At 38.8% G+C, this 27,034-nt stretch overlaps 1 protein-coding gene and 1 pseudogene across 1 annotated transcript; both read right to left on the bottom strand.

The window, feature by feature from the left end:
* Window positions 1-6,479: 6,479 nt before the first annotated feature.
* LOC110800132 (phytyl ester synthase 2, chloroplastic-like) lies at window positions 6,480-14,457 on the bottom strand. Its single transcript, XM_056834660.1, is given in 11 exon segments — window positions 6,480-6,749; window positions 6,751-6,824; window positions 7,144-7,220; window positions 7,222-7,242; window positions 7,397-7,479; window positions 7,739-7,857; window positions 7,972-8,112; window positions 8,115-8,326; window positions 8,592-8,722; window positions 9,271-13,059; window positions 13,938-14,457. Coding segments are annotated over 10 exon segments (1,026 nt in total). The 5' UTR covers window positions 9,307-13,059; window positions 13,938-14,457; the 3' UTR covers window positions 6,480-6,617.
* Window positions 14,458-15,119: 662 nt separating this feature from the next.
* LOC110800133 (probable serine/threonine-protein kinase PIX13) lies at window positions 15,120-24,674 on the bottom strand (annotated as a pseudogene).
* Window positions 24,675-27,034: the final 2,360 nt, after the last annotated feature.

Here is a 27,034-nt window from a genome sequence, read left to right as displayed (position 1 = left end):
AAATAATTAGTATAAATAAAATTCATAATAATTAGATTATTCAAAATTAAATTCCGAGAAAAAATTTCATTTCGAATTTTAAAATTAATTAAAATCGTTTTGGAACTGAAAATTTAAAATTAAATTCAAAGCGCATCAATCGGATCAAGACGAGGCCATGGGCTTGCGCCCATGCCCCGTCGAGTTCACAAGGCAGCAGCGCCCCTCGACTGATCGCACAGCAAGGCACGAGCAGGCCATACGCATACGCATTCAGCCCAGCAAGCCACGCATGCGCGCAGCCTGCTTGCTTGTTGTGTTCTGGCTTGCTCGCTGGGCGAGCAGCGCTTGCTCGCTGGGCGAGCAGCGCTTGCTCGCTGGGCGAGCAGCGCTTGCTCCCTGCTCGCAGTGCCTCGTCTCGCTTGTGCCTTGCCCCTTCGCCCCATCCGCCCATGCTCATAGCACACAGCGCCTAGGCAGACCCACTGCCTTGCGCGCATGCCACACTTGCTTGCTCGCTGCATTCGTACCGCATGGGCGACGAGCTCCCTTGCTCGTCGTCGCATGCCCGCACTATACAACACCCCTTAAGGGTAACACGTAGCGTCCATTGCTTTGTGCATGCAAGATTTATGAGCAAATAATATAAAAATCAAAACTTTCAATTCAAATTTATAGATAAATTAATTAATCATATTAATTTCATAAATTTAGCGCGAAAAATCGAAAATTCATTATTCAAATTAATTTCCGATTATCATGGATTCAAGTCTAGGTCATAAAAATTTAAAATTTATAAAATTTAACAATTTTTATGGTGGTACGCAAAATTTATAAAATTTAACAATTTTTATAAAATTAATAATTAATTATGAAAAACAAATCAATTAAATTCTAAATTATTCGAATTTCAACAAATTAATTACAATTACAAATTATGTTGTATAATTAACAAGCTTATGCATCTAAATTTGTTAAACATATACAGTAGGTCAATCAAAAATTCAAGATTTATAAACAAGAATTGCAAATATTTAATTTAACATCTTAAAAATTACAAATTTTGCGTTCAAAAAACTAAAACCTCCGAAAAGTCATAGTTAGGCTTCGAATTTGGGAATTCTGGGTTCGGCATCAAATATATCATTTTAGTCAAAATTTTAAAACGCCGTTTACATGCAAAATTCACTATAAAATTATACGATTCCGACCATTATTGACTAAACTGCCGAAAATTTTGCGAACAAATAATTAAATAATCGCACGAATTTGCAATTAATTACAAAAAATCAAAAATTTCGAAATTAATCACCCCTTTTAATTCATTGCAAATTTATAAAATTTAACCATGTTAACTAATTATTATGGAATTAATTAGAGGCTCGTGATACCACTGTTAGGTTATGTTACATATAAATCATATATATTTCATGCGGAAAAACCATAAAGCCAGGAATCCAAATTAATTGCCACATAACAATTAGCATAATTTAGGATGCATACTCTTTGTAGCGTGCCCTCCCTAGCTGCTCCCGAACCGAACAAGAACAAGTTTATGACTCTAAGTGTCGTCCCTCCGTAGATAGTCCACAGCACGTTCGGATCCGCCTTAGATTTAATTAAGTAGAATTGCACCTAAGGTATTATGAATATTCGAATATTTGAGGCAATATTATTGTTAGTTTTAATCCTTAAAACTAGGTGAATACTTGAAATTATGTGTTCATAAATTGTGAAAGCCATCACATATTAATAGGGTAAGAATAATGGAATTAGAAGTCTACTAGGTTTCAAGTAATCTAAATCTATTAGAATTAGACTTTAATTGAAACTAGTAACTTTAGGAAATTATTATTTTAATCTAATCCTAATTGCTTAAGAATTCGATGCATGCACGAACTTCAATACACACACGAGCACGGCCCATAAGAGTGCAGGCCATACCCGCGCGCGCGGAGAAGCCCACGAATGGCTCGCAGCCCACAAGTGCTCGCAGCCCGCGTCTGCTCGCAGCCCGCGTCTTGCTCGCAGCCTAAGGGCGCGCTGGGCCTGGCCTTGCGCTGGGCCTTGCGTGCCTTTGGCTGTTGCTGCTCATGCCTTGCGCGCTGGGCTTGCTAGGCGTGGGCCTGGCTTCGTGCTGGGCCTTGCGTCTAGCAAGCTCGTCCGATGTTTATTACGTACGATGCGCTTCCGATTAATTTTCCGATTCCGGAATTCATTTCCGATTCGAACAATATTTAATATTTCCGATTCCGGAATTAATTTCCGTTTCGAACAAATATTTAATATTTCCGATTCCGGAATTATTTTCCGATTCTGACAATATTTCCGATTCCGGCAATATTTCCAATTCCGATAATATTTTCCAATACGTACCATGTTTCCGTTTCCGGCAATATCTACGACTTGGATAATATTTATATTTCCGATACGATCCATATTTCCGTTTCCAGCAATATCATCGTTTCCGGAGTATTCATAATTTGCCTTTTGAGGATTTCAGCTCCCACTGAAACCGAGATCCGTCGATTCCGAATATCCATAAATGGAGTATTTAATTCCTTTAAATACTTGATCCGTTCACGTACTATTTGTGTGACCCTACCGGTTCAGTCAAGAGTAAGCTGTGGATTAATATTATTAATTCCACTTGAACTGAAGCGGCCTCTAGCTAGGCATACAGTTCACTTGATCTCACTGAATTATTAACTTGTATAATTAATGCTGAACCGCATTTATTAGACTTAGCATTGAATGCATATTTGGACCAAGGGCATTATTTCCTTCACAACCATTATGTGTCTTGTTCCTATATGGACCCCATGTGTCCAAATGTATCATCTCAAACATCTTAGTAGTCTTAATACTACTAGTAGGAAAAGAACACCTAGACTGCTTAGTTGCTGGACAGATTTGACATATGCTAGCATTATTGTTAAAAGTGCTTAGACTACCAATAACATGCTTCATCTTCTTAAAGGGCATATGTCCTAGTCTAAGATGTCAAACCTCTGCTTCTGATTGACTTGAAGTTGCTGCTGTAAGACATGTTGGTTCTGGTGGATTGATGACTGCATCTTGACTTGGATTAACACTGTAAAGTCCAGATCTCACACTACCAAGAACTTGTGGCCTTTTCATTAAATGGCCCTGAATGTATCATTTTTCAGCAGTGAATGAGACAATGCATTGATGATCTGAACAGATTGTTTACAGACAACAAATTATAGTGGAACTCAGGTACATGCAAAACACCTTTTAACTAAATATTCTCATTTAAGGTGATTGTTCCTTTATGATGTATAACTACCCTTTTTCCATCGGGTATAGTGATAAAATCATCAACTTCTACTGGCTCATAACTATCAAACATGCTTAGAGTTGTACACATATGGTCTGAAGCTCCACTGTCTAATAACCAGCTAGAATGAGAACAAGTAAGAAAGCATTAAGTTGTACATGCCATGTATGCATGACCAGAACTATCTCCTTCTTCTAGGTTAGATTCTGCAGTAGGAACCTTCTCACTCTGTTACTTGTTTAGGAGACTCAACAACTGAGTACATTGTTCAGGTGTGACAAAACCACGTGATTGTTGTGGTTGTTATCTATCATACTGTTGTTGTTGATACTCTGAAATCATATCATCACCATAACCTTCTTCTGAATAAGCTGCTGCTGCCACTCTTTTATCATTTTTGAATCCTGTAAAACCTGGTGGAAAACCATGCAACTTACAACATCTCTTAGTACTATGTCCATTCACTTTACAGTGATCACAAAAATAGCTTGAAGTAGGCCTTCTTTAAACAGGTGTTTTGTTCCCTCCAGAACTGGTTGTGTTGTTATATGAAAAGTTATTTCTGCCATAAGTTTGTTGTGAACCTTTGTAGTTTCCTCTGTTATGAAAATCATTGTATCTCCTTCTGTCTACTGCAAAAGCATGGCTCTCATGATGCTGAATTGAGGGCACACTGAGTTCTCTTTGCTTTTCTTCTTGTGCCAACATTCTATAGGCATGAGATATAGTTGGCAGTGGTTGCATCATGAGTAGATTACTTCTTGCAGTGGCTAGATGCTCAGTCAATTTCATGAGAAATTGCATAAGTCGTTGCATCTTAGAGATCTTTTGTGTCAAATTGCATGTGCGTAGATTACAAGTACAACAAGGCAATGGATTTGCAGCACTCAGTTTATCCCAAACAGATTTTATTTCAGTAAAGAAATCCGATATACTTTGTGTTCCATGCGTAATATCTGAAGCTTGTTGTTCCAATGCAAACAATTGAGGTCCATTAACAAATCCAAATCTCTCTTCAAGATCTAGCCATATCTCTCTGGCTGTGTTAAAATACATTACACTTTTTGCAATGTTTGATTATAGGTTAAACAATAACCAGGATATCATAATGTCATTACATCTCATCCAAGCTTGATATGTAGAATCAGTAACATCTGGTTTGGTTATGTTCCATTTACAAACCCTAACTTATTCTTAGATGACATGGAGATCATCATACTTCTTCTCCAGTCTCCATATGCTTCTCCTTCTCCTTTAAATTTTACTGAAACCAATTGATTTGCGGTATTGTCTATAGGATGTAAGTAGAAAGGACTAGAAGGATCTTGATTGGGAGGAAGAGGAGTAGTTTGTTGTGCCATTTTAAAGAAAAACTAAGAAGGAAGTATTACTGATTTTGTGAGAAAAAAAAATGATAATCTCAAAACTATTCAACAAATTTGTAGGTGGAAAAGCAACAACGAATCTATGACAGAAAACTCAATCAAAGAATTTCTACAAATTTTAGAAAGAGGAACAACAGACCTCAAATTGCAGGATGAAATTCGGATTTTGAAGGAATTAACTGGAATTCTGGAATGAACTAGGATTACTGATTCTGGATCTTTAGCATCTGCTCTGATACCATGTTGAAATCAAGCTAATGACAGATAACTGGACACATAATATTTGGTGCCCAAGCAGCCATTGAAGGAGCTGCATAAAAGCTTATATTTAGAGATAGAGAGAGAGAGAGTTTGCTGATACAGCTTAGGTAATATGCTCAACTACTCTTACAAAAGAAAAGGGGCAAGCAATATAAACTACCCTACTGCAATATTGTCATAACCAATCAGCATGCAGGATAAAAACTAGAAACCAATCATAATCATCCTAGGTGTCATAAGCAGACAAACTAGCTGTCATAAGCTGACAGAATAACAGAAAACAGTTATAAGGGATGGAATCATGTGTGGCCAAGACCACCCTTGCTATTGTAAGCTTGCCTTGCTGGTGAAGCTTCATCCACTTATGTAGTATATCCAACATAGTATATTAACATTGGAAAAAAAAAAATTAAAAAGTACAAAAAATTTAAGGGCATTTTGAACACAAATTATTTAAGAGTTGATTTATATAACGAGATAATTATGTACGGTGGACCGGCGATTCTAAAGTAAAATGTCGTATATTTGATTAGTACTTGTATAAAGTAGGGATCGCATAAGGTAAATATGTAGTGATTTTGGTATAACGTTGAAGTTTTCCGAATATCCTTGTGATTTTCAGTTACTCCATACAATTCTACGTGATCTAACTTTACGAGTGATATAATGTTCAACCTGAGTACTTTAACCAAGTATGGTAGCTTTGTTACAAAGAAAATTGAAAAACAAAATTATTGTGTACACGGGGATAAAGTGTTGTGTGGAGTTATTTTATGTCCCCGTGGTGTAATGTCGATAGATACCATGATGGAAATTAAAATTGAAAATTTATTTGTAGGGAGGGCAAACACACAATTGCTAAGTTGGGGTTTAGGCTTTGTTTAGTTGAGGGGATTTGGGAGTAAAGAAAGGAAAGGAAATAATTTTAATTATGTTCCCATGTTTGGTTAGATAAATGCATGGCATAGGATTTGATGGGAAAAGAAAGGAAATGAGAGGAAAAATCCTTTATAAAAATTTCAGTTTCCTTCCTCCCAAAATTGGAGGAATTTGAAAGGAAAGAGAAAATTAAAAGCTGCCGTTTACATTTTCTTCTCTTACACTCCCTTTCCTTTCTTTTCCCTTCCCTTTCTTTGCCTTAGAAAATGTTTGCGATGAAAAGTTGGCTTCATTAAGATCAACTCGGACATCGCTTTTGTTTCTTCTTCTTCAAACTCCGGATTGGCTGTTGTAGCTAGAAATCATTCAGGTGAGCGGTTGGAAGGGCAAGCTGCAGCCTGCTACGCTCATGATGCGTATATGGCCGAGCGGGTGGGTATTAAAGAAGGAAAGAATTGGGACCATTGTATTATTGTCACTGATTGTAGCAATGCGGTGACTGATATCACCAATGTATCTACTTGTAACTCTAGATACAAATTCAGTTGTTGATGTTTGCAGGGTAAAGCTTGAAAGGTTGCAGGACTCAGTGTTGATTTTTGAGGGACGCCCAACTAATATGGTGGCGAAAAGTGCTAGAAATTTTTTTTATGTGAATAAGCAATAAGACCATATGGTATAATATGTGAATGAATATATATGAGAGGTCTACCATTATCTGTATTGTCAACAACGAATATACACAATTCTGTAATGAATACCGGATGAATTTCTGTAATTGGGTAAACTCCCATATTGTATGTAAATAATAACTATAGGTCAAACGTGGGAACATCAGCTTCAGAACCATGCGTGGCTTGATATAATGTTCGAGCAGCAAGACTCCGGTATGGATCCTTTTCCCTTTTCTCCTTTAAAAATGAAATTGAACTCTGAACCTCTGAACCTCTGAACCTCTGACTTCACTTGAAAATAAACTTGATGAGCTTTCTCTCTGTCTCTCAACTCCTGCTTCATTCCTATGGTACACATCAGAATCTTATTATATTATCAAAGCTTTGATGACTGATAAATGCATGAATAGAGAAGCCAGGAAGATAATAGCACATTAATAATGACACTTCCACTTGTGTTGACAATTTCAAAAACTTGGAAAAAGACCACTGCACTGAACTTGAGATAAAGAGTGCGTTCTACTCAACTTATCTCAACTTATCACAACTAATTTTAGTTATAAATTGTACTTAGGTAGCCCTTTTTTCCTCAACTTATTCTTCCTAAAATAAGTGATAATAAGGTGAACATAAAAAAGCTTCACGAAGAAAATCAGGAAGATACCTGCTGTGTCAATTGGTTTACCATACAGGTAATAGAAACGACCAGGAAGTTTTGGTAAAAGTCCTGGAAAATACGCAAACTTCCCCTTTCAAGTCAGTCCTATCATTACATTTCACAAAGGTTAGCTCGTAGATGTGCAGATTGGGTAAGGCATGCATATGCTTTCATGTTGCAAGCCTTTCTTTCAAGGCATATAAATATAGCTATTAGCCAAACCAATTCTTGCCAAATCAGGTTTCAGTACGAGGATTACCTTAATTGAATTTGACTAGTCCCTCTCTCTATGCTTTCCTTGAGGTAAGGAATCTTCATCTGATCATCAGAGTCAAGAAGAGGCTGGAAAAATGCACCTATCTTAAATATTGAACTGGACCTAAAGGAAAAAACTTATTCATAATGATTACAGAAACATCTACAGGGAAGAGGTTGTTGAGAAATCGCATAACTCAGTATGCCAAAGTATTGCATCATATGCAAAGAGTATATGAATGAAACTTTAGATGAGTTTGTCTCAGCTTATTGTTGTAGACTTGTAGCATACAATGGACAATCATAATTATTAATCATAGAGTATTACAAAGGAGCACAAACTAACCTCGCATATGTCATCTTCTCCAACAACACCAAAAGGTATAATTTTTGCACCAAATCTAGCAGCCATTCTCACAAACTTGGAACTTTCGGGCCAAAACAACTGAGATGCTGAACCTTTTTATGAAGTTTGCAACAACAAGATCACAAGTCTCCACATGAAAATTTAAGAATACTACCTTCAAAAAGTTCTAAACATGAGAAAGGTGCAAATTTAAATGAGATGCTGAACCTTTTTATGAAGAGCTTCACGCATCCCTCCTGGATACAATAGAATGTGTGAACCTGAAGAAAGTAACTTATAGAAGTTACTGGCTGTGACGGGAACTGCACCCATGATCCTATATGAATCAAACATAGATAGATCCATTTCATCGTTTTTGCAAATAACATAGGATGTGCAAGCCCTCTCTGGAGGATATTTCTCTCTAACATAAACTTAACTACTAGGGGATAAATCTCCAAACCTAGTAACATATGATAGCCAACAAATATAACAGGGCCTTCACTAGGAATTCCTTCAAGACCTTGCACTATTTTACCATTCTCCAAAGTAGAGAGCATTACCGGTCCAGTAGCAATGTTAAGCCACCTGCAAAAAATGATTTTTTGAAAACAATTCATGATACACAGTTCTACACTAAACTATGTAATACTGTTCCTGATTTCTTCCTCCGTTTCAAAATATACGTCAATTTAACCGCAGATATATATTGCACTACCTATAATATGATGTTTAATGGAGCATTGATACTGTAGAATGACTTGCAACTCCTCCTTTCTCCCTTCTATTTTTTATTCGGTTTGCTAGCTTGTTGTTTATTTAAGATGATATATGTCTGAATATGATTATTTACCTGAATGAATCAGATGTTTTGTTGAATTCAGCGTCTGTGGGAAGCATATAGTCAGAAACATAGTCGTGGAGTTTACCACGGCGATAAAGACTTGTTGCCTTTATAATGGTTACCAAATCAACACCATCTTCCTGTAAGTTAAACATCATGACTACTTGAGTAGTACAAAGTCTACAGACTATAAAAAGGAAGAAAATAAAGAATCATGCATTCAGGCCAAGACAAGAGTATCTGAAATCTCAACTACAAGACAGACAAGTTAGAAACAGAAGACGTAGAATATTTGAGTTCAGAGGTATATAATGAATGAGCAGACCCGGAAAATAAGTACTACGAAGTATATGGGAGGAGGGGGAGCTCGGCCACAAATCGAACTCTAGCACTAATGTACTATTGCGCACAGACCATGCCCCTGGTTATGGGTTATATGAGAAGTTCTAAAAGCAACAATTATCAGAAGTTGTAAGCTCAATATACAGATTAGTTATGTGTTTTAAACCACATACGTACATAAACATTTATTTAGAATCAACCTATACAGATAATAATAGTAGATCAAAGAAAATCTTTTCAATTTTTAATACAGGCATTCTTCCAACTATCCAACAACAACATGCAATTGAGATGAAGCTGTAAAGCAACAAATAATAGGATTGGTAATGGAGCATGTAATACTCACTTGCCCAGTTTCTGTTGTTGTGAAACAAATCCACATCCAAGACCATGAAGTCCTGAAAAGTCATGAGTTCAAAAGTTCATAAAAGGAAATGATAGGATAAAAATTCAAACAACCCCGGTTGCCTGGTTGGTGAAGAGAGGTTCAGATTATAGGGTTGAAGTTGTTGTGTTTGGTAACTAGCGGATTGGAAAAGAGGTTTGGGCTTGAGTTTCTAATTTTAGAGGCTACATGGGAGCTTTTTAGGAGGAAGTATTAGTCCATATAGCATATTGGGCTACAGTAGCCAATATAGCCAAAAATATAATAAAATTAATTTCTTACTTGGTAATGGATGATGGCTGAGCAACTGAAATAGTGAGTTGGCTTTGCTTAGATGGAAAATGGAATACGTATGGAATACGTATCTCATCAAGAATACAATAGGAATAAATCATTAAATCTGATTTTCCCTCCCTTGTTTTTCATCTCCCTCGTTTTCTTCTGATTTTCAATCTCCCTCCATTGTTATTGTTCACTGATTCTTCAAGTTCCGCGAGATTGAATTGGGGAAAACTAATTCATTCACATAAACTCTAGTTTCAGAGATTTAATTTGGGAAGAATATTTCAGGTATTGAATTGGGGAAGAACATAAACCCTAATTTCGGATATTTAATTGGGGAACCTAGAGTTGTTTCCTTCCGCCGCCGTCGAATCTTCAATCCAAACGCTACTTCGCGATAGATATCGATCGGTAATTACATTTTCTATCTCCCGTTTTTGCATTACATTTAGCCTTGCTTGTAATTGGAGTCATGTTGGTCAAATAATTTCATGTGCTCGTTTCACCTGTTACCTTGTATGGATCTGAATTGAGGATGACTTTATTACTTTTATGCATGATCTCTAGCAGTCTAGGTCTGCAGAATAACATCAATTATTTTGATGGTGCAGGCGTGTGCACGTAGCTCTAGGTGCACCGGAATCAAAACGACCAACATTAAACACAAAACGCGCATTTTCGTTAAATTCTCATAAAAAAGAACAATGCCCTTGAACAAAAGAACAATTCCCCTGAACAAAAGAATATTAAAGGGTCTGTTCTTTTCAGCTATGTTTATCGCGTTTTAATTTGATTTGTTGTTATTCTTGCGATATATATTCTTATAAGTTTTATGTTTTGAATTCAAACTGTGAAGAGGAGAGAGAAAGTGTGAACTGGGTTTTATTAAATGGGTTTTAGAGAGAGAAAGTAATGAAAATCTCCGAAAATTCGTTGATTTTTCTGCTTCAACATCAAATTAAATTGATTCTTCTTTTCTTCAAATCTGAATTCTGCAGCTGATAATCAGATTTTGGGAGGTAATTTTTCAATTTTGTAATAATAAATGGTATGTTTTGATGATTTTGATTTTGTAATAATTGTGTTTTTGATGATATTGACTATTTTGATGATTTTAATTTTTTAATAATCGTGTTTTGATGAATTTGATGATTGTAATGAATCAAATTATGTAATAAAACGTTGATTTCGTTGAAATCGTTGATTTTGAAGATTTTGATTATGTAATTACGATTTTTTTTCCATAAAAGAACAGTTTTACGTATTAAAAGAACATATGCTCATATTAAAAGAACAGTTTCATTATGCTCGTATTAAAAGAAAAGTTTCATTATAGTAGAAAAATAGACCATTTGTGTTTCATAATTTTTTCTTTTATTTTATTGTGTTCTTCTTTTTTTATTATTTTCAATTTCATTTGCGTTTCATAACTTGTTCTTTTTATTTTATTGTGTTATTTTTCTTGTTACTTTTTATTTATCCTTTGTTCTTTTGATTGTGTTCTTTTTCTTGTTTTTATACATGTTAACCTATTTTTTTCAGATATTATGAATAATGTGCATGATAATTCATAACAGAATAATTAAAATGATGATTCCGAATCATATGTTATTATGGGACAAAGTACTTGACTTGTTCTTTTAGTCTCTATATTTGTTCTTCTTATAATACTCTGTTAAAGAACAAAATAAAAACACGTGCACGGTTCTCATTATGCACTCTTTAACAATTTTTCCTTTCTCCTTCTCTGTTCTTCAATTCTTTGATTCTACTTCCTATTGATTCATTTTCTATTTTTCAGCAACTATATATATAATACTTGTACTTATGAGTCATAACCATTAGTCATTTTAGAAATACATTTTAGAGAGAGAAAGAGGAGAGGATTTAAATTCTCTCAACATAAGAGAGATGTTTTGGGAGAGAAAGAGTGAGATGGTGAATGAAAGAGTAAAAAATTATATTTTCTCCATTCTCTCTCTAAAATTCCTTCTGATGTTTCTCGTTTGTTGAAAATGAGTGAATTAAGAAAAACACTAGTTCAATTTGGCTAGTTTTCGAAGCAAGAGAATCTCTGGAGAACGTGATTTTTTTCGAGGATTGAGATCAGTTTTTGAAGATTTATTAAAAGATATTGATGCTCTTGATAAATGTTGATCAAGTGTTTAAGGTACATTTCCTTGTTCTTTCCTCTAATGTTCTTTTCAAATTGTTATGTTTTTTTTCACAACTTTACTTTTACTGTGTCATCAACATAGTTTGTTCGTTTAAATCAACATAGTTTGTTCTTTTATATCAACGTACATAGATTGTAAAAAAGAACATATAATGGTTTGAAAAGAACAAATAACACTTTAAAAAGAACATAGTCTGATTCGTGGTAAAGAACAAAAATACTTTAAAAAAAATATAGATTTAGTTTTAAGTGCATCAATAAATCGTCGTTTCGTCTTTTTAATTAGAACATAAAATCGTTTATATAGAACAAATAACACTTAATAAAAGAACATAGATCTGATGCGTGCGATAAGAACAAAAATACATTTAAATAAAAATATAGATCTAGTTTTAAGTGCATCAAAATATCGTCGTGGTTTTCGTCTTTTTAATTAGAACACTAAGTGGTTTGAAAAGAACAAATACAACTACTAAAAGAACATAGATTTGTTGTTGTTTTCATCCCTTTCTTTCTGTTCTTTTGTTTGATAAGGAAAAAGAAAATGTTGTTCTTTTTCACGTGTTTTGTTCTTCTTTCTTTTTTTTGTTGTCGTTTTTTATTTATTTTGAGTTTTTGTTATTTTATTTTTCTTTTGATTTTGTTATGTGTTTTGTAAAAAATTTGTTGTTCTTTTTTTTAATTATTTTATGTTCTTTTTAACTTTTTTACAGTTTTTAATATTAAATAATATCATCGATTATTTTTTTATTTTTTTTTGTTTTTCTGTTGCACTTTCTCACACGATATTCTTTTTGAAAAATAGTTGTTCTTTTTATAGTTTACCAGGAGAGAGAATATGTTATTTTCATTTTTGTATATTTTCTTTAGTTTTTTAACATTAGTGTTCTTTTCAGGTTGTAGTTAATGTTCTTTTCGTTTACTCTATTATGTTCTTTCTGTTTAGTTTCTTATGTTCTTTTTTGTTTTTTTGGTTTTTGCCTTTTCTTTTAATGTTTTTGCGTTTTGGTGCAGGTGCACGTAGATCTACGTGCAAGCCCCTGCACCATCCGCGCGTTGCTCTTTAGAATAGTGTAAACATTGAATGTTGCGGCCAACTTCAAGATTTCCTATACCTCCCAAATAATTTGGACTATATTTCCAGACTCCTTCTCCAGCTTGGAACGCGTTGCTCTTTAGAATAGTGCAAACATTGAATGTTGCGGCCAACTTCATGATTTCCTGTACCTCCCAAATAATTTGGACTATATTTCCAGACTCCTTCTCCAGCTTGGAAACTAAAATCATCAAGTCTGTAAAAACCAGTTTTGGTGGTTTAGTTTATGTACACGAACCTAATAATAGTATTCAACTTTTGATTTAATTTAAGTAACAAAAAAACGGCGTCTTTCGAGGTTACATAATTTAGATCTGGCAATCGGGTCCGTTTGGATCAGATTAATTAATTGGGTCGTTAATTTTTACTTAGGGTTGGAATCATATATGGTTGAGGTTCATTTGGGCTCGGGTATAATTCGGCTTTTTAATGATTGGATCGGGTTGGGTTTTGTTCGTTTGGATATGGACTTCAGTCAATATCGGCTCAACTCATAGCAGATCATGTACTCTCGTGTAAGATGAATTTTTTTTTTTGGTTTCGAGTTTTGATCAGGTTATTTCGCATTATATTTAATTTTCATTCATAAATACACTCTATTTATTATCATGTATTAATATTTCTTACAAAAGAATTAAGGGTTAAAAGTATAATATTCGGATAGTTTGAAAGTTACCGTAAAAAATAAGGGTTAGATTTTCACATTTTTACAAGTAATAACTATGTCAACGTTTAAAAAAATCAGTTACTTAGTTCAAAGTATTAGTAAATTGAATTGCTCTTCATATCAGATTGAATCTATTCGGGCTAAATTTTGCAGTTATATTTGGTTTAGGTTGCTTCGATTTTGGGTGAAGATCAGTTCGAGAAGGTTCGAATATATAATTTCAAACATATATATGAAATAAATAGCAAGGATAATATAGGAGAAGTGTAGTAGACGAAAAAATGATGAGTTAATGGCGAAGCGCTTGAAAATGGACTTTGATCCATAAGGGGAATATTGTCACGAAATGCAAACACCATACTTGAAACATTCTATAGATTGAGCCTAAGATGAATACACATAATTACCTGAATAAGCAGTCGATCTGATGCCTTGGTGAAGTCGATAAGAATAAACCAAGAAATAGTGTTATGAACATCTCTGCCTATAAGCATGTTTGATCAACTCAAACAATGCACTTGTAGTAACCAATACTGATATGGTTCATTTTGGTTGTTAATTATTGGGTTTTCATAAATTCAAACGAACTCCACTTGAGTAGAATCGGGTAAACAACCTAACTATGTCCAAACTCCAGAGTAAGCCGGCACTGCTGCTTTTATTGCACATGACCTAGTCGCAGTCGCAGTCGCCTTAGAAGTTAGAACTTGGTGAAACATCAACTAGAGGTATATACCCTCGCTCCGTGGAATAAGATGAAGTATGCACATCACCCAGTTGCTATCCTAGTCACATTTTCATGGATGATGGATCCTCCTATGATATAGCAGCTAGTTATAGTGATCATGCTAATACAACCGATCATTATCACTGCCAACTACACACATTACTGCTCTATTCATATCATACTCCATATAAATACTACATTTTGTTGTTAAGGAGATTGCCTACATAAATACGGAGTACTGCCTTTTAATTGCATGTAATCTCAACCACCAATATTTACGTTATTGATTTGGTCGTGCTCTTTCTAAACGACACGTCAGTATAACTCAAATAATCATACGGAGTAGTTAGTTAGTTAGTTACACAACCTAAGGTTTTAACACTTTTGGAATCTAAATTTCATCCATCATTGTAATCAACATTTAAGTTGCGGCACTTGCCCTTGCTTTCTTCTATGTCATGCTATTTTTATGAAAACAGAGAAGCACAAAATTCAAACTTTTTTTCTTCTCCCGGCTAATCAACCCATTTACATGAATTACAATAGGTATGACCATAGAGGTTACAGTATCAAATAATGCCCTCCAACTGAAAAATCCACCGTTTACAGAAAATTAAGCTCAACTAGATAGACAACCAAATTAAATAACCTAAACTTCTAGCAATCAATTAAGATGAAGCTTGAAGATAAAGCAAGGCAAGTGACTTTATGTTAAGATAGAATACTAAGAGACTTAGGATTCTATCAATGTTAGGATTTATTGATAGAATCTATCAATTAGGAATAGGAGTTAATAATATCCTAGTTAGAATTGTAGCAACATACGAATACTACGAATACTTCATACTTGTACTATATCTTGTAGACCAGATTAATGGGAATAACCAAGAATTGAGCTCATATTTGTCACTTTATCGCATAAATAATGAACAATTTCATTATACCGAGCTATTTACAACATAATCTGACACCATCATTAACAAAATTCGCTCAACATGCAAAACAAATCGCTCATAAACAAGATATCACCATCATGTACTTTGGAAATTAAGGAGCAAAACCTGACTTAGTCCTTAGATTATCAGAGTTTCTGCTGTTAGCTGCTCCATTGTGTGCTCTGTTTTCTTTCTTGACCTTGACGGCTTCAACTTTTTGTAGCACTTGTACTGCCTCCTTCATGTTGGGGCGGTCTTTATGATCTACCCGGAGACATCTTACAGTGAGTTGTGCCAACTCAAACGCAGCCTTGAGTGAATATTGACCCTCAAGCCGTGCATCCATGATAGATTCTCAGCTTTTTCTTGTTTGAAAGATAAGGCCCCGTCCATTCTACAAGATTTTGCTGTCGGTTCAAATCAACTGCTCGACATCCGGTAACATTTCAAGCAGCACAACTCCGAATCTATATACATCACTATTCACATACAAGTGACCTGAAAAACATTGGATACCAATCAGGCTTTGTTCAGCTCAACTTTTACAACTAGGTTTTAGAATACGCCGCTCTTTAGTCTTTACTCTCATTGATTCATTGCTTCTAACATTTGTCATGTGTAGAAACATTACCTGTTGCAACATACTCTGGAGCAGCATACCCGAATGTTCCCATGACTCTGGTTGTCACATGCGAGTTTCCACCAGATGGTCCCAGTTTAGCTAAACCGAAATCTGATATCTTTGCATCATAATTCTGTGTTCAAGGTAAAAGGGAACAGATGAAAGAGCATTATAATTTACAAGAAATTTCCTGGAGAAAAACGTAACTGGACAATATAGTTCACATCATTTGTCTGTAGAAATCCATGGCATTTAGTTCAAAACAAAATATTTTCAAATTTTCACTTAGTAGAGGAGATTTAAGATAAGATGTTTTCTAATGAAAGAAGGCCTAAGCAATGAGGTTATAGACTTATAGCTATAAGTTGCATGCTTCTGGTCGTTTGCTAGTAATTACTACCGAACATCTAAACATGTTACCACAGCAGCCAGACTAAAATCAAGAAAACAGCATACTTCGTATTTGAGGCCTTAAAATCCCTATATATCACTTGCTTGTCTGAATTATGCAGAAAAGCCAGGCCTCGAGCTACTCCCTAAGTTATGATCATCCGCCTATCCCAGCTGAGTGGTCCCATGGAGGTATTTCCTACATTATTAAAAGAGAGCTTAGCATTTTTTTTAAAGTACTACATTGTCGACAATCAATCACTTGAAAAACTTACTTCTGAATAGATGGTTTTCTAAGCTTCCTTTCGGAAAGTATTCATACACAAGAAGCAATTCCTTATCCTCGCAACAATATCCCAACAACATAACAAGGTTGGGGTGGGACAACCTTCCCAAGAAGTTCACCTCTGACTGCATTTATAAGCAGAAGCAGCAAATAAGACACGGCCCCAATAGGGAGGTTTTCCTGTCAGATAATTCAACTATGAAGAAAGACAAATGCATTACGATGATGGTCCTGCTGATCATGTCTATTCAACAAAAGGTAGCTTTGTTGAAAAAATATATAATTGTAAAATTCTCTAGTCCATTGTTTAAATCCAGATTGACAGACAAAAGGTAGCACCATAGCAGCAACAGTTGAAATACTACATGAGACAGGTCAGTTACATGATGGTTGATTTAAATAAGAAAGTCTTTCCGAATCTCTTCTACTCCATCGTGAAAATTGGGCAAAATTGGCATATCATAGTAGCTCAACCATCTTGGTTTGTTTAGTATTTCAAAAGAACAGTTATTAGTAGTAAAGGATTGTCACTTTCATGATCATTTTACATGACTAACGACATATATGTAACTAAACAGCAACACGTTAGCAATTCAATATCTTGAAATTGTCAAATATTAACCTTGATCAGAGGTTCCGGTATTCCCCAGTCCCCACCTTCCAAATGGTGATACCAAGATCGTAGCTTTTGTTCAACTACTGACGACAATGAAATTGAATCAAAGTCATCAAGATTAAGAAATGCAACTAAGTTATTTATAAAAATGCAACTTGAGAAAACAAGCCACATCAACAACATGCATAAAGATTAAAGACCCTAAGTCACAAAAGAGGGTGGGAGAATACTAACTGCCTCTCCATTAACCCACCAACTATCCAAGAGGTACCTTTCTAAGTTCTATTTGGAATAGAAGTCCTAACTACAACTTTTAACATATGCCTCTTAAACCGTTTACAATTGAACAATTGCTAGCTAAAACACAATTATTGAATGATTTGAATCAAATATAAAGATTAAAACATTGAAGCATTATCACAACCTAGCAGGGCCGCTTTTGAGGGTGTGCGAGGTGAGCGACGGAACAGGGCCTCCAAATGTTCAGAATATAATATAATGAGTTTCTTTAACGTAAACAAAAAAAAGCTGGAATAGTGGTGAAGGCCTTGTTGTATAATACCCAAGGTCTTGGGTTCAATTCCCAACAAGTTCAGTTTTTTTACAACCTAGCCGTCCATCCCACGCCCTACTCTCTGCCCTCAACAACAATGCTTGGCTGCTTGCTGATTCCCAACGGAAGCACCTAAAACTCCTAATGACTGATGTTCCGGTGTTGTAACGGTGGAAACAATGGGCTTCGTTGAAGGCCCTTTCGAGTGTGTTGAAGATCTTTCTAGCTTGAATGAGTTGTGTCCGAATTCACCTGCACAAAGACAAAGTTACTAGCCTCGGGGGTGTTTCCGAGGAAATCCCCTTCGATGCCTAAGTAAGAACGATGCTCGGATTCTAGAGAGAAGTTGTCTAGAGAGTAGTCTTATGGGGATAAATTGGATGTACCTTGAGGTGTGAGCCTTGGCGGCCTATTTATAGTGTTTGTGCAATAAATGTGCCCATAGGTCATTTATTACTGTTGGGCCGTGGCCTTGGTGGTGGCTGAATAGCCATGTTGAATGGACAACAGGTTTGATGTTGTTGTGTTGAGCCATTGGGCTTTGGACTTAGTGGCCAAATTGGTATTCAATTGGGAGAACAAACAACATGCCCCCCAGACCCAGTCCATTTAGAATTAAATGGGTGGGTTTCCAATGTTAGAAGTCCAAAAGTTCCCTCCTTTATTTTCGAAAAGGAGGTGGTTTGAATCCATGAATTGATGACAAGTGTTGGAACTTATTGACCCTCTGTAAGTAGGCAGCGTTCCGAGCTTCGGACAGAAGTTGGTCGTTGCTTTCCCCGTGGACTCCATCATACTTGTTGTATGCCTGGATCCTCAAACTTTCTGTTCTGATTTTTACAGAGATGACAGCTTTGAAACCGTATACCAGATGGAAGGGTGTTTGCCCAGTGGCTTCCTTCTCGGTGGTCCGAAGGGACCATAATGTTCCAGGGAGCTCCTCTAGCCATTTGCTCTTCTCGTCATCAACTCTCTTCTTGAGTGCGTTGAGGATGAGTTTGTTCGCGGCCTCGGCTTGTCCGTTGCTTTGGGGGAGGAAAACTGTTGAGTAAGCTAGGTGGATACCGAATTGCTTTCACCATTTTTGCAGTGGGGTGTTATCAAACTGTTTTCCATGGTCGAAGACCATCAGCCTTGGTATGCCGAACCTCGTGATGATGTTATGCCAGATGAATTTACGGACCTGTGGTTCGGTGATGGAAGAAACTACTTCGGCTTCGACCCACTTACTGAAATAGTCAACTGCTACAATCGGCCACCTCTTCTGGTTTACAGCCGAGGGGAAGGGACCAATGATGTCCAACCCCCATTGTGCGAATGGTAAGGGGTAGAGCGTTGATTGTAAGGTTTGAGCTGGTTGGTGGATAACCGGTGCGAATTTCTGGCATTTCTCACATTTCCTCGTTATCTGTTTTGCTTCGGAAACCATGGTGGGCCACCAATATCCGGCTTGAAGAGCCTTGTGTGCCAATGCCCTGCCTCCGATGTGATTTCCACATATTCCTAGGTGGATTTCCCTTAGGATATAGTCAGTGTCGGTTAGACCGACATATTTTAGCAGTGGTGTTGAGAATGACTTTCTCATGAGTTCTCCATTGGCGTCAATGATGAACCATTGGTTGAACCTTCTCAACTTTCTTGCTTGCAGCTTGCCTTCGGGAAGTTCTCCCCTCTCCTTGTATGCGATGACCGCGTCCATCCAGCTCGGTCCGGGACGCAGGCTGCAGACTGTAGGGGGTGGCATATCAATGTTTCTCTCTTGGTGTACTTCCACATGGACCGACCTGTTTAGATCGATGAGCGTTGAGCTTGCAAGTTTTGCCAGTGCATCTGCTTGTGTGTTTTGACCTCGGGGGATGAGGATGACTTCGAAGGATCTTAACTTTGACGTTAAGGATTTAATTTTTTCTAGATAATCTGTCATACTTGGCCACTTGGCCTCACACTCCTCTCGAATTTGGTTGGCTACAAGCTGGGAATCAATTTTGAGGCAAACATGTTCGGCTTCCAAGGGTAAGCAAAGTTCTATCCCTGCGATTGCATCCTCATATTCGGCCTCGTTTTTAGTTGCTTTGAAGCCAAACTTCAGTGCATACTCTATGCTTTTCCCTGTTGGGGGGATCAGTACCACTCCGGCTCCCGAGCCGTTTACTGTGGAAGATCCGTCAGTGAAGACCTCCCAAGTGCTCTTTGTATCATCCAATACCTCTTGGTATGAGCATTCGGCCAAGAAGTCAGCAAGTGCTTGTGCCTTGATGGCTGTCCTTGGCTGGTACTTGATGCCGAACTCAGATAGCTCGATGCCCACGCAGCCAATCTTCCCGACCTCTCTATTTTGTCAAGTACTTTTTCGAGCGGTTGGTCGGTTAATACTACGATCTGATGAGAGTCGAAGTATGGTCTCAGCTTTCTTGCAGCTACCACAACTGCATATGCCACCTTCTCAATGAGTGGGTATCGATTTTCGGCGCCTGTTAGCGTTCGGCTGGTGAAGTAGATTGGTTGTTTCTTTTTCTCTTCTCCCCGAAGAAGTACTGCGCTCACGGTCCCGGGACTGACTGCGACGTATAAGTATAGGGTTTCCCCCTCCTTTGGCCTGTCCAATGTCGGCAGTTGGGATAGGTGAGCTCTAAACTGTTGGAACGCCTCTTTTTTCTCTTGTTCCCATATCAGCTCGGGGTCCACCTTCCTCGGGACACTCTTCTTCTTGATGGGCTTTGCTTCTCCTCCGGGGAGGGTTTTTGGTTTTAGCGCTTTGAAGAAAGGAACTCCCTTGTCCGAGACCTTTGATATGAATCTTGACAGTGCGGCTAACCTGCCGGTTAGCCTTTGCACGTCTCTCTTGGTCCTCGGCTCGGGTAAATCCAACGCTACTTGGAATTTTGCCGGTTTGCGTCAATTTCTCTTTCACTCACCATGTATCCGAGGAACTTCCCTGACTTAACCCCGAAGACACACTTCTTCGGGTTCAGCTTCATGTTGTATTTCCTCAGATTTCCGAAGGTCTAGGCCAAGTATTTAACATGGTCTTCCTCCTTGATGCTTTTTACAATGGAATCGTCCACATAAACCTCGACGTTCCTTCTCTTCTGATCGGCAAAGACGTGATCGACTAGCCTTTGGTAGGTAGCGCCGGCATTTTTCAAGCCGAAGGGCATCATTTTGTAGTTGAACTCTCCTGCACTCGTGATGAATGTTGTCTTTGCCCTGTCATCGGGGTGCATGAATACTTGATGGTACCCTGAAAAGGCGTGCATGAAGTTGAGCAATGCGTGGCCACTTGTGGAGTCCACCAATTGATCTATCCTTGGCAGGGGATAGCAGTCCTTGGGGCAGGCTCGATTCAGATCCGTGAAATCTACGCACATGCGCCACGAGCCGTTTTCTTTTTTGACCATCACCACATTGGCCAACCACTTGGGATACATCCATGGCTCGATGAATCCAGCCTCTTGTAACTTTCTCACCTCTTCGGCGATGACTTTGTTTTTCTCCGAGGAGTAGTTCCTCTTTTTCTGTTGTATTGGTCGGGCTTCAGCGTTGACATCCAGTTTGTGACAAATCATCTTCGGATCTATCCCTGGCTTGTCTGCTGCTGACCACGCAAAAATGTCTTTGTGATCCCTGAGCAGTTGGATCAGATCGATTCGGAGCCCCGAGCTTAGGCCTTTTCCTATTCGGACGCTCCTGTCTGAGTCGTTTTCGAGGAAGATATCCTCCATTTCTTGATCTGGCTCGGAAGAGAGGGTTTCGGGACGACCATCAACCTCTGCGGGTTTTACCAGACTGCTCGTGCCTGCCCTTCTTCTCTTCGCCTCACTCTCCTCTCTCGAGGGATCCTTTTTTCCTTCTTCATCTTCAGAACCGTCCCCTAGCCTTGGCTTTTGGGTGGCGGTGTGGCAGGTCCTTCTTGCGACCTCTTGGTCGCCTCTGACTCGCTCGGCGAATCCTACGTCCGAGACATATATCATGAGCTGATGGTATGTGGATGGGATTGCTTGCATCTTGTGGATCATGGTTCGCTCCATGATGACATTGTATACCGAATCGCAATCCATCACTAAGAATTCGTCTCGGAGAGTTTTCGCCGCCTGACCCTCGCCAACCGTAACTGGTAGGGTAATCTCCCCTCGGGGAATTGTTGCGGATCCGTTGAATCCGATCAGGGGGTAGCTACTTTTGTCAGTGATTCTTCTGATTCCTCGAGGATCAGCTGCTCGAAGCAGTTTCTGAAGATGATGTTAACGGCGCTTCCTCCGTCAACTAATACTCTGTGTACGTTATGGTTGTTGAGATCCATGGAAATTACCAAGGGGTCATCATGCTTGTATTGGACTTCGAGGCAGTCATCGGCAGTGAAGGTCATGTTCGGGGGATGGGGTTGACTATCTCCCACGGCGCTGTAGTTCACTCGGTGGGAGAGAGCTCTCAGATGTTTCTTGCTGGCATGGCCAGATCTCTGCCCTTCGAACACCACCAGGATGTCGTTCTTCTTCTGCCCTGTGGCCTCGTAGACCCTTTTCTGGGACTATTCTTGCGGTTTGCTACCTGCGGATTTTTCCTTTTCCTTCCTTCGGTCTAACAAGTACTGCTTTAGGTAGCCTCGGCGAACGAGGTCCTCAATGTTATCTTTCAGCGAGTTGCATTCCTCGGTCTGATTACCGAAGTCATCATGGAACTCGCACCATTTGTTCTTGTTTCTCCGATGCGGGTTGGATTTGAGCTTCCCTGGTAGCTTCCATTTCTCGTCATTCTTGTGGAGGCTGAATATTTCCTTTCGGGGTAGAGCGAGTGGAGTGTAGTTAGTGTATTTGGGTTGAAGTTCGCCCCTTCTCCCGTCTTTCTTCGGGCTCGCATCTCTTGTACCCACTTTCTCTTTCCCTTTTCTCGAGCTGCCCTCGGGCCTGCTCTGATTCGTTTTTGTGTCTCTTGGATCCGAAGATCCTTTTAACTTTGCAGCAGCTTTGTTGAACTCTTCGGTTCTGATGAACGGATCTGCCATTTGGAGCACGTCAGCTATTTTGGAGGGGTTTTTCATGGATAGTTTATCGCGGAACTTCCCCTCCCGGAGTGCGTGCTTCAAAGCGAAGATGGCTACGTCTGGCTGCAGATTTGGTATGTTGGTTGATTCCTTCATGAATGTTGCCATGAAGTCCCTTAGACTTTCGTCTCTTTCTTATTGGATGGAGGTCAATTCTGGAGTGGTTCGTTTAGGGCGATTGTTGCTCACGAACTGTGTGCAGAACCTCTTCTTCAATTTCTTCCATCTTCTGATCGATCCCTTCGGCAGCGATCTGAACCATTCTCCCGCCACTCCGGTCAGCGTGGTTGGAAAGTACTTGCACAAACATGCTTCGGAGTAGGGGCTCAAGAACATTTGCTGCTCGTAAGAGATGACATGATCCCTCGGATCCGTGGTCCCGTTGTACGTCAGGTGCGCTGGAAGCCTAACCTTTGAAATTTCTTCCATGATCAGCTCGTTAGAGAATGGGGAGGACGTTGGGGTCATGATTCTTTTCCCGACTCTAGCCCTGATGCCTTCGCTTGCCGGGGTTCTTCTGTTAGAACGCTCGGGTGTACGTTGGGGGCTAGGGGTTCGATCATGCCTCCTGTCTGCTCTTCTCGATCGGTTGTTGACCTCGGGTCGCTCGCTGGATCTGCTAGATTCACCTATCCTTATCCTCGAATGGACCGAAGGCCTTAACCTTGAGTGGACCGAGGGCCTCAACCTACTGAGTACCGAGCTTCGGATCCGAGTGTTGGGAGCGGTCGATTCGCTTTGGAGAGCTGTTGGAGTAGGTGCTGGCCTTGCAAACTAATCTAGTTGATGTTGTGCCCTCTTTTGGGTATCCCACGTGCTTTCCATCCACCTCGACGTTAGGGGAGTTCCTGTCATGGAAGGAAGCTCTCGTTCGGGTCTGGAAACCTCTTCACTGAGCGGGTCGTTCAGCCGTCGCTTGGTTCTCCTTTCCTCTATGCGGTCCCTTGCCAGTCCTTGCTCTTTTTCGTTGAAGAGGAAGTTTTGCATGATGGTCATGGCCGCATTGAGTTCTTCTCGGGATGGAATTGGAGGTCTTGCCATCGTGGCAGTCGTAGCTCTGATCTCGCCAGCGATTGAGGTTGCCCCTCCGCATCAGATTCTGAATCTGATTATACTATCATTCCGTCATCATTGTTGTTGACATTATCGTTAACCATTTTCAAGGAAAATATTGTTTTTTGTTTTCAAGGCTTTGAAGTGTTCTTCCCCACAGACGGCGCCAAATTGTTCCGGTGTTGTAACGGTGGAAACAATGGGCTTCGTTGAAGGCCCTTTCGAGTGTGTTGAAGATCTTGCTAGCTTGAATAAGTTGTTTCCGAATTCACCTGCATAATGACAAAGTTACTAGCCTCGGGGGTGTTTCCGAGGAAAGCCCCTCCGATGCCTAAGTAAGAACGATGCTCGGATTCTAGAGAGAAGTTCTCTAGAGAATAGTCTTAAGGCGACAAATTGGACGTACCTTGAGGTGTGAGCCTTGGCGGCCTATTTATAGTGTTTGTGCAATAAATGTGCCCATAGGTCATTCATTACTGTTGGGCCGTGGGCCTTGGTGGTGGCTGAATAGCCATGTTGAATGGACAACAGGTTTGATGTTGTTGTGTTGAGCCATTGGGATTTGTACTTAGTGGCCCAATTGGTATTCAATTGGGAGCCCAAACAACTGATGTATACAACCAAAAGAGGCTAAAAGTAAAAACACCTTAAGCATCAACAAAATATTAACACCATTAAACATGTGATTTTTTCATAAATTCCTAAACTAATACGATTCTTTGAAAATATCATAAACCGATAAAATGCAGAATGAAATCAATTGATTACCTGCCATTCTTTTAAACCTTGCATACTCTCAGAGTTCAACTTCTCAATCGCCACCGCAATTTTAACCCCACTCTTAGAATACACATTAGCCTTGTCATCGATCCAACCCTTGTACACCCTCCCAAATCCTCGTTCCCCAGAAGTGTGAGGAAGTTAGAAGTATTAGTCCATATACTATATTGGGCTACAGTAGCCAATATAGTGTATAATAATACTATTTTATTAAAAAATAAAAATAAATTAGTTTTTGTAGGGGGGTTTTCGCTTTTTTCCCCGTTTCCTACAAGGGGGGTTGGCACGCGGCGGTTCGTTTGGAGAACCGTTGAATTGTTTTTGCACCTCGAAGGAGTCGCCGCCAAACTTTATTTTAGGTCCCGTTTTGGAAGACCGCAAGATGACTCTATTTTTGGATAAGGCCTTGAATCCGTGAAACGGATGGGTGAGATCCGGGCTCGGGAACGAAAATGCTTATTCGGCGAGCTTTAGAAATATTCAAGTACGTTGGCACAACATTATTTCGAAAATACACCCTAGATTAGACTATGTGGGTTTGAATTTAGAGCAAATAGAATTTCTAATTGTATGGTGGTCACTTTGCTTTAAAGATTAATTTAAGGAACCTAAGGCCGGTTTGTCCAAGAAATTATCTTTGTTAAGCGTGATGTAACCTTTGTAGTTTGTTGTATTTAGAATGTTGGTGATGAAAGCAATAAAGCAAATAAAGCAACATCAGAATACTAAATAAAATGTGGAATTAGTAAATACAAGACCCCCTAGAAATGGACTAGGGCGTAGGTCCACATTGCCTAGAAATGGACTAGGCAAGTAAAGGTGCGGAATTGAAAGTGTGGAATTGAAATTGCGGAATTGAAAGTGCATAATTGAAATTGCGGAATTGAAAGTGCGGTATTGAAAGTGCGGTATTGAAATTGCGATATTGAAATGGCATGATTGAAAGTGCGATATTGAAATTGCGATATTGAAATTGCATAATTGAAACTTGTACTTGGGCACATGAGATTCAAACGCCAAGCGGCTCCCTAAAAATAAGTGCGCCCGACACGAATTCAAAGCCAAAAATCTCAACTTGGGAGAGGTTGCTCAACCCAAATGTCCTAGATTTGCATATTAGACTTGAAATTGAAAGCTTGAGAATTGAAATGTTTGAACTTGAAATTATTGAAACTTGAACTTGAAATGATCCTAGTTTAGAGAGGTAGTTATGAGCAACCCTAAACATAGTGGGATCTTGAAATTTGAAAACTTGAACTTGTATATTGAAAAATGGAGTCTTGAATCTCAAAAGACTAAACCTTTAAATGCTAAAAAGGTGTCATCTTTGATTACTCCATACTTGAAGGTGATTCTAGTTCAAAGAGATGAATGCAAGCAACTTTGAACATCCTTGAATCTTGAATGTTTGTATTTTGTATTTTGAAAAGGTTTGTATTTTTGAAAAACATGTATGATTGTTGCAAGTGGTGTTTTTTTATGGCAAAAAACACCAACTTGCTAATCATTTGAAATCAAAATAGCATGATTGATTGAAATGGGATTCAGATTTACCCATTTAGGTTTAGGCACGAGCTCCCAATTGCTTTTGAATTTAGGAATTTTGTATGTGTTTTTGAGGAGTTTTTGAGTTTTTGAGTTTGTATTGTGAGGAGTAATGTCGAAATTACGACGTTGTATATGTTGTGCTCCCCTCTTTTTTTGATGGAAATGAGGGGTATTTATAGGAGGGAATGGTGCAAAACGCCAGCACAGCCAGCGCCTGGCGCCAGGCCAGCGCTGTGCGCTGCTGACGTGGCTTGAATGCCGCCAAAGCAAGGACGGGGAATCGTCCTTGTTTCGTCTTGTAGCGTTGTACCTGTTGTACGAATTGTACTAGGTTTGGCGTTTTTTATTTGCTTGGAGGTTAAGGCATGTTTTAGCGTCTAAAAACAAGCCTTTCTCGGGTTTTTGAATTCCGGTTTTACGGGACGGCGCCCGGCATGCTCGGTTTTGTGGGTCGGCGCCCGAATTTGACTTGCCTTATATGATTTTGAGTGGAAAAGGCCTAGTAAAACCAATGGGATGGTCTACTAATTGAGATTGTACTTGGATTTTGAAATTAGATTTTGGAAGTTGTATTTTGTACCGAGTTCCGGGAGGGGAACGACCTTGGGGATTGGATTTTGGACCTTGGATTTTGGAGATGTTCTTAGCAATTGGGATTTCCGCCTGGAGTTACTCCAATTACCTAGCAAGGATAATGGTATCGTCATCATCCCAAAGGGGAGACACAAATTAGGTGTCTACAGAAGCCCTCACTTTGACTGAGCGTTCGGTTAGGAAAGCGCAAGTCAAAGTATTTCGAAAGGGATGGAGAATGGTCAAGATGTGCTGCAATCGAAACCACTCTTTGTACGCCGGTACCTGCATAAAACAGGCGTTAGAAAAAGGATAGAGTCTACCTCAGTGCGGTTGGTGATGACTCTGATTTGTACTTGTATTTTTCCGCCTTCAGTCCA

This window comes from Spinacia oleracea, chromosome 1 (assembly GCF_020520425.1).
Source record: "Spinacia oleracea cultivar Varoflay chromosome 1, BTI_SOV_V1, whole genome shotgun sequence".
Lineage (NCBI taxonomy): Eukaryota > Viridiplantae > Streptophyta > Magnoliopsida > Caryophyllales > Amaranthaceae > Spinacia > Spinacia oleracea.
The sequence above is the reverse complement of the archived record's forward strand: the minus strand, read 5'-3'. Positions and strand labels throughout refer to the sequence as shown.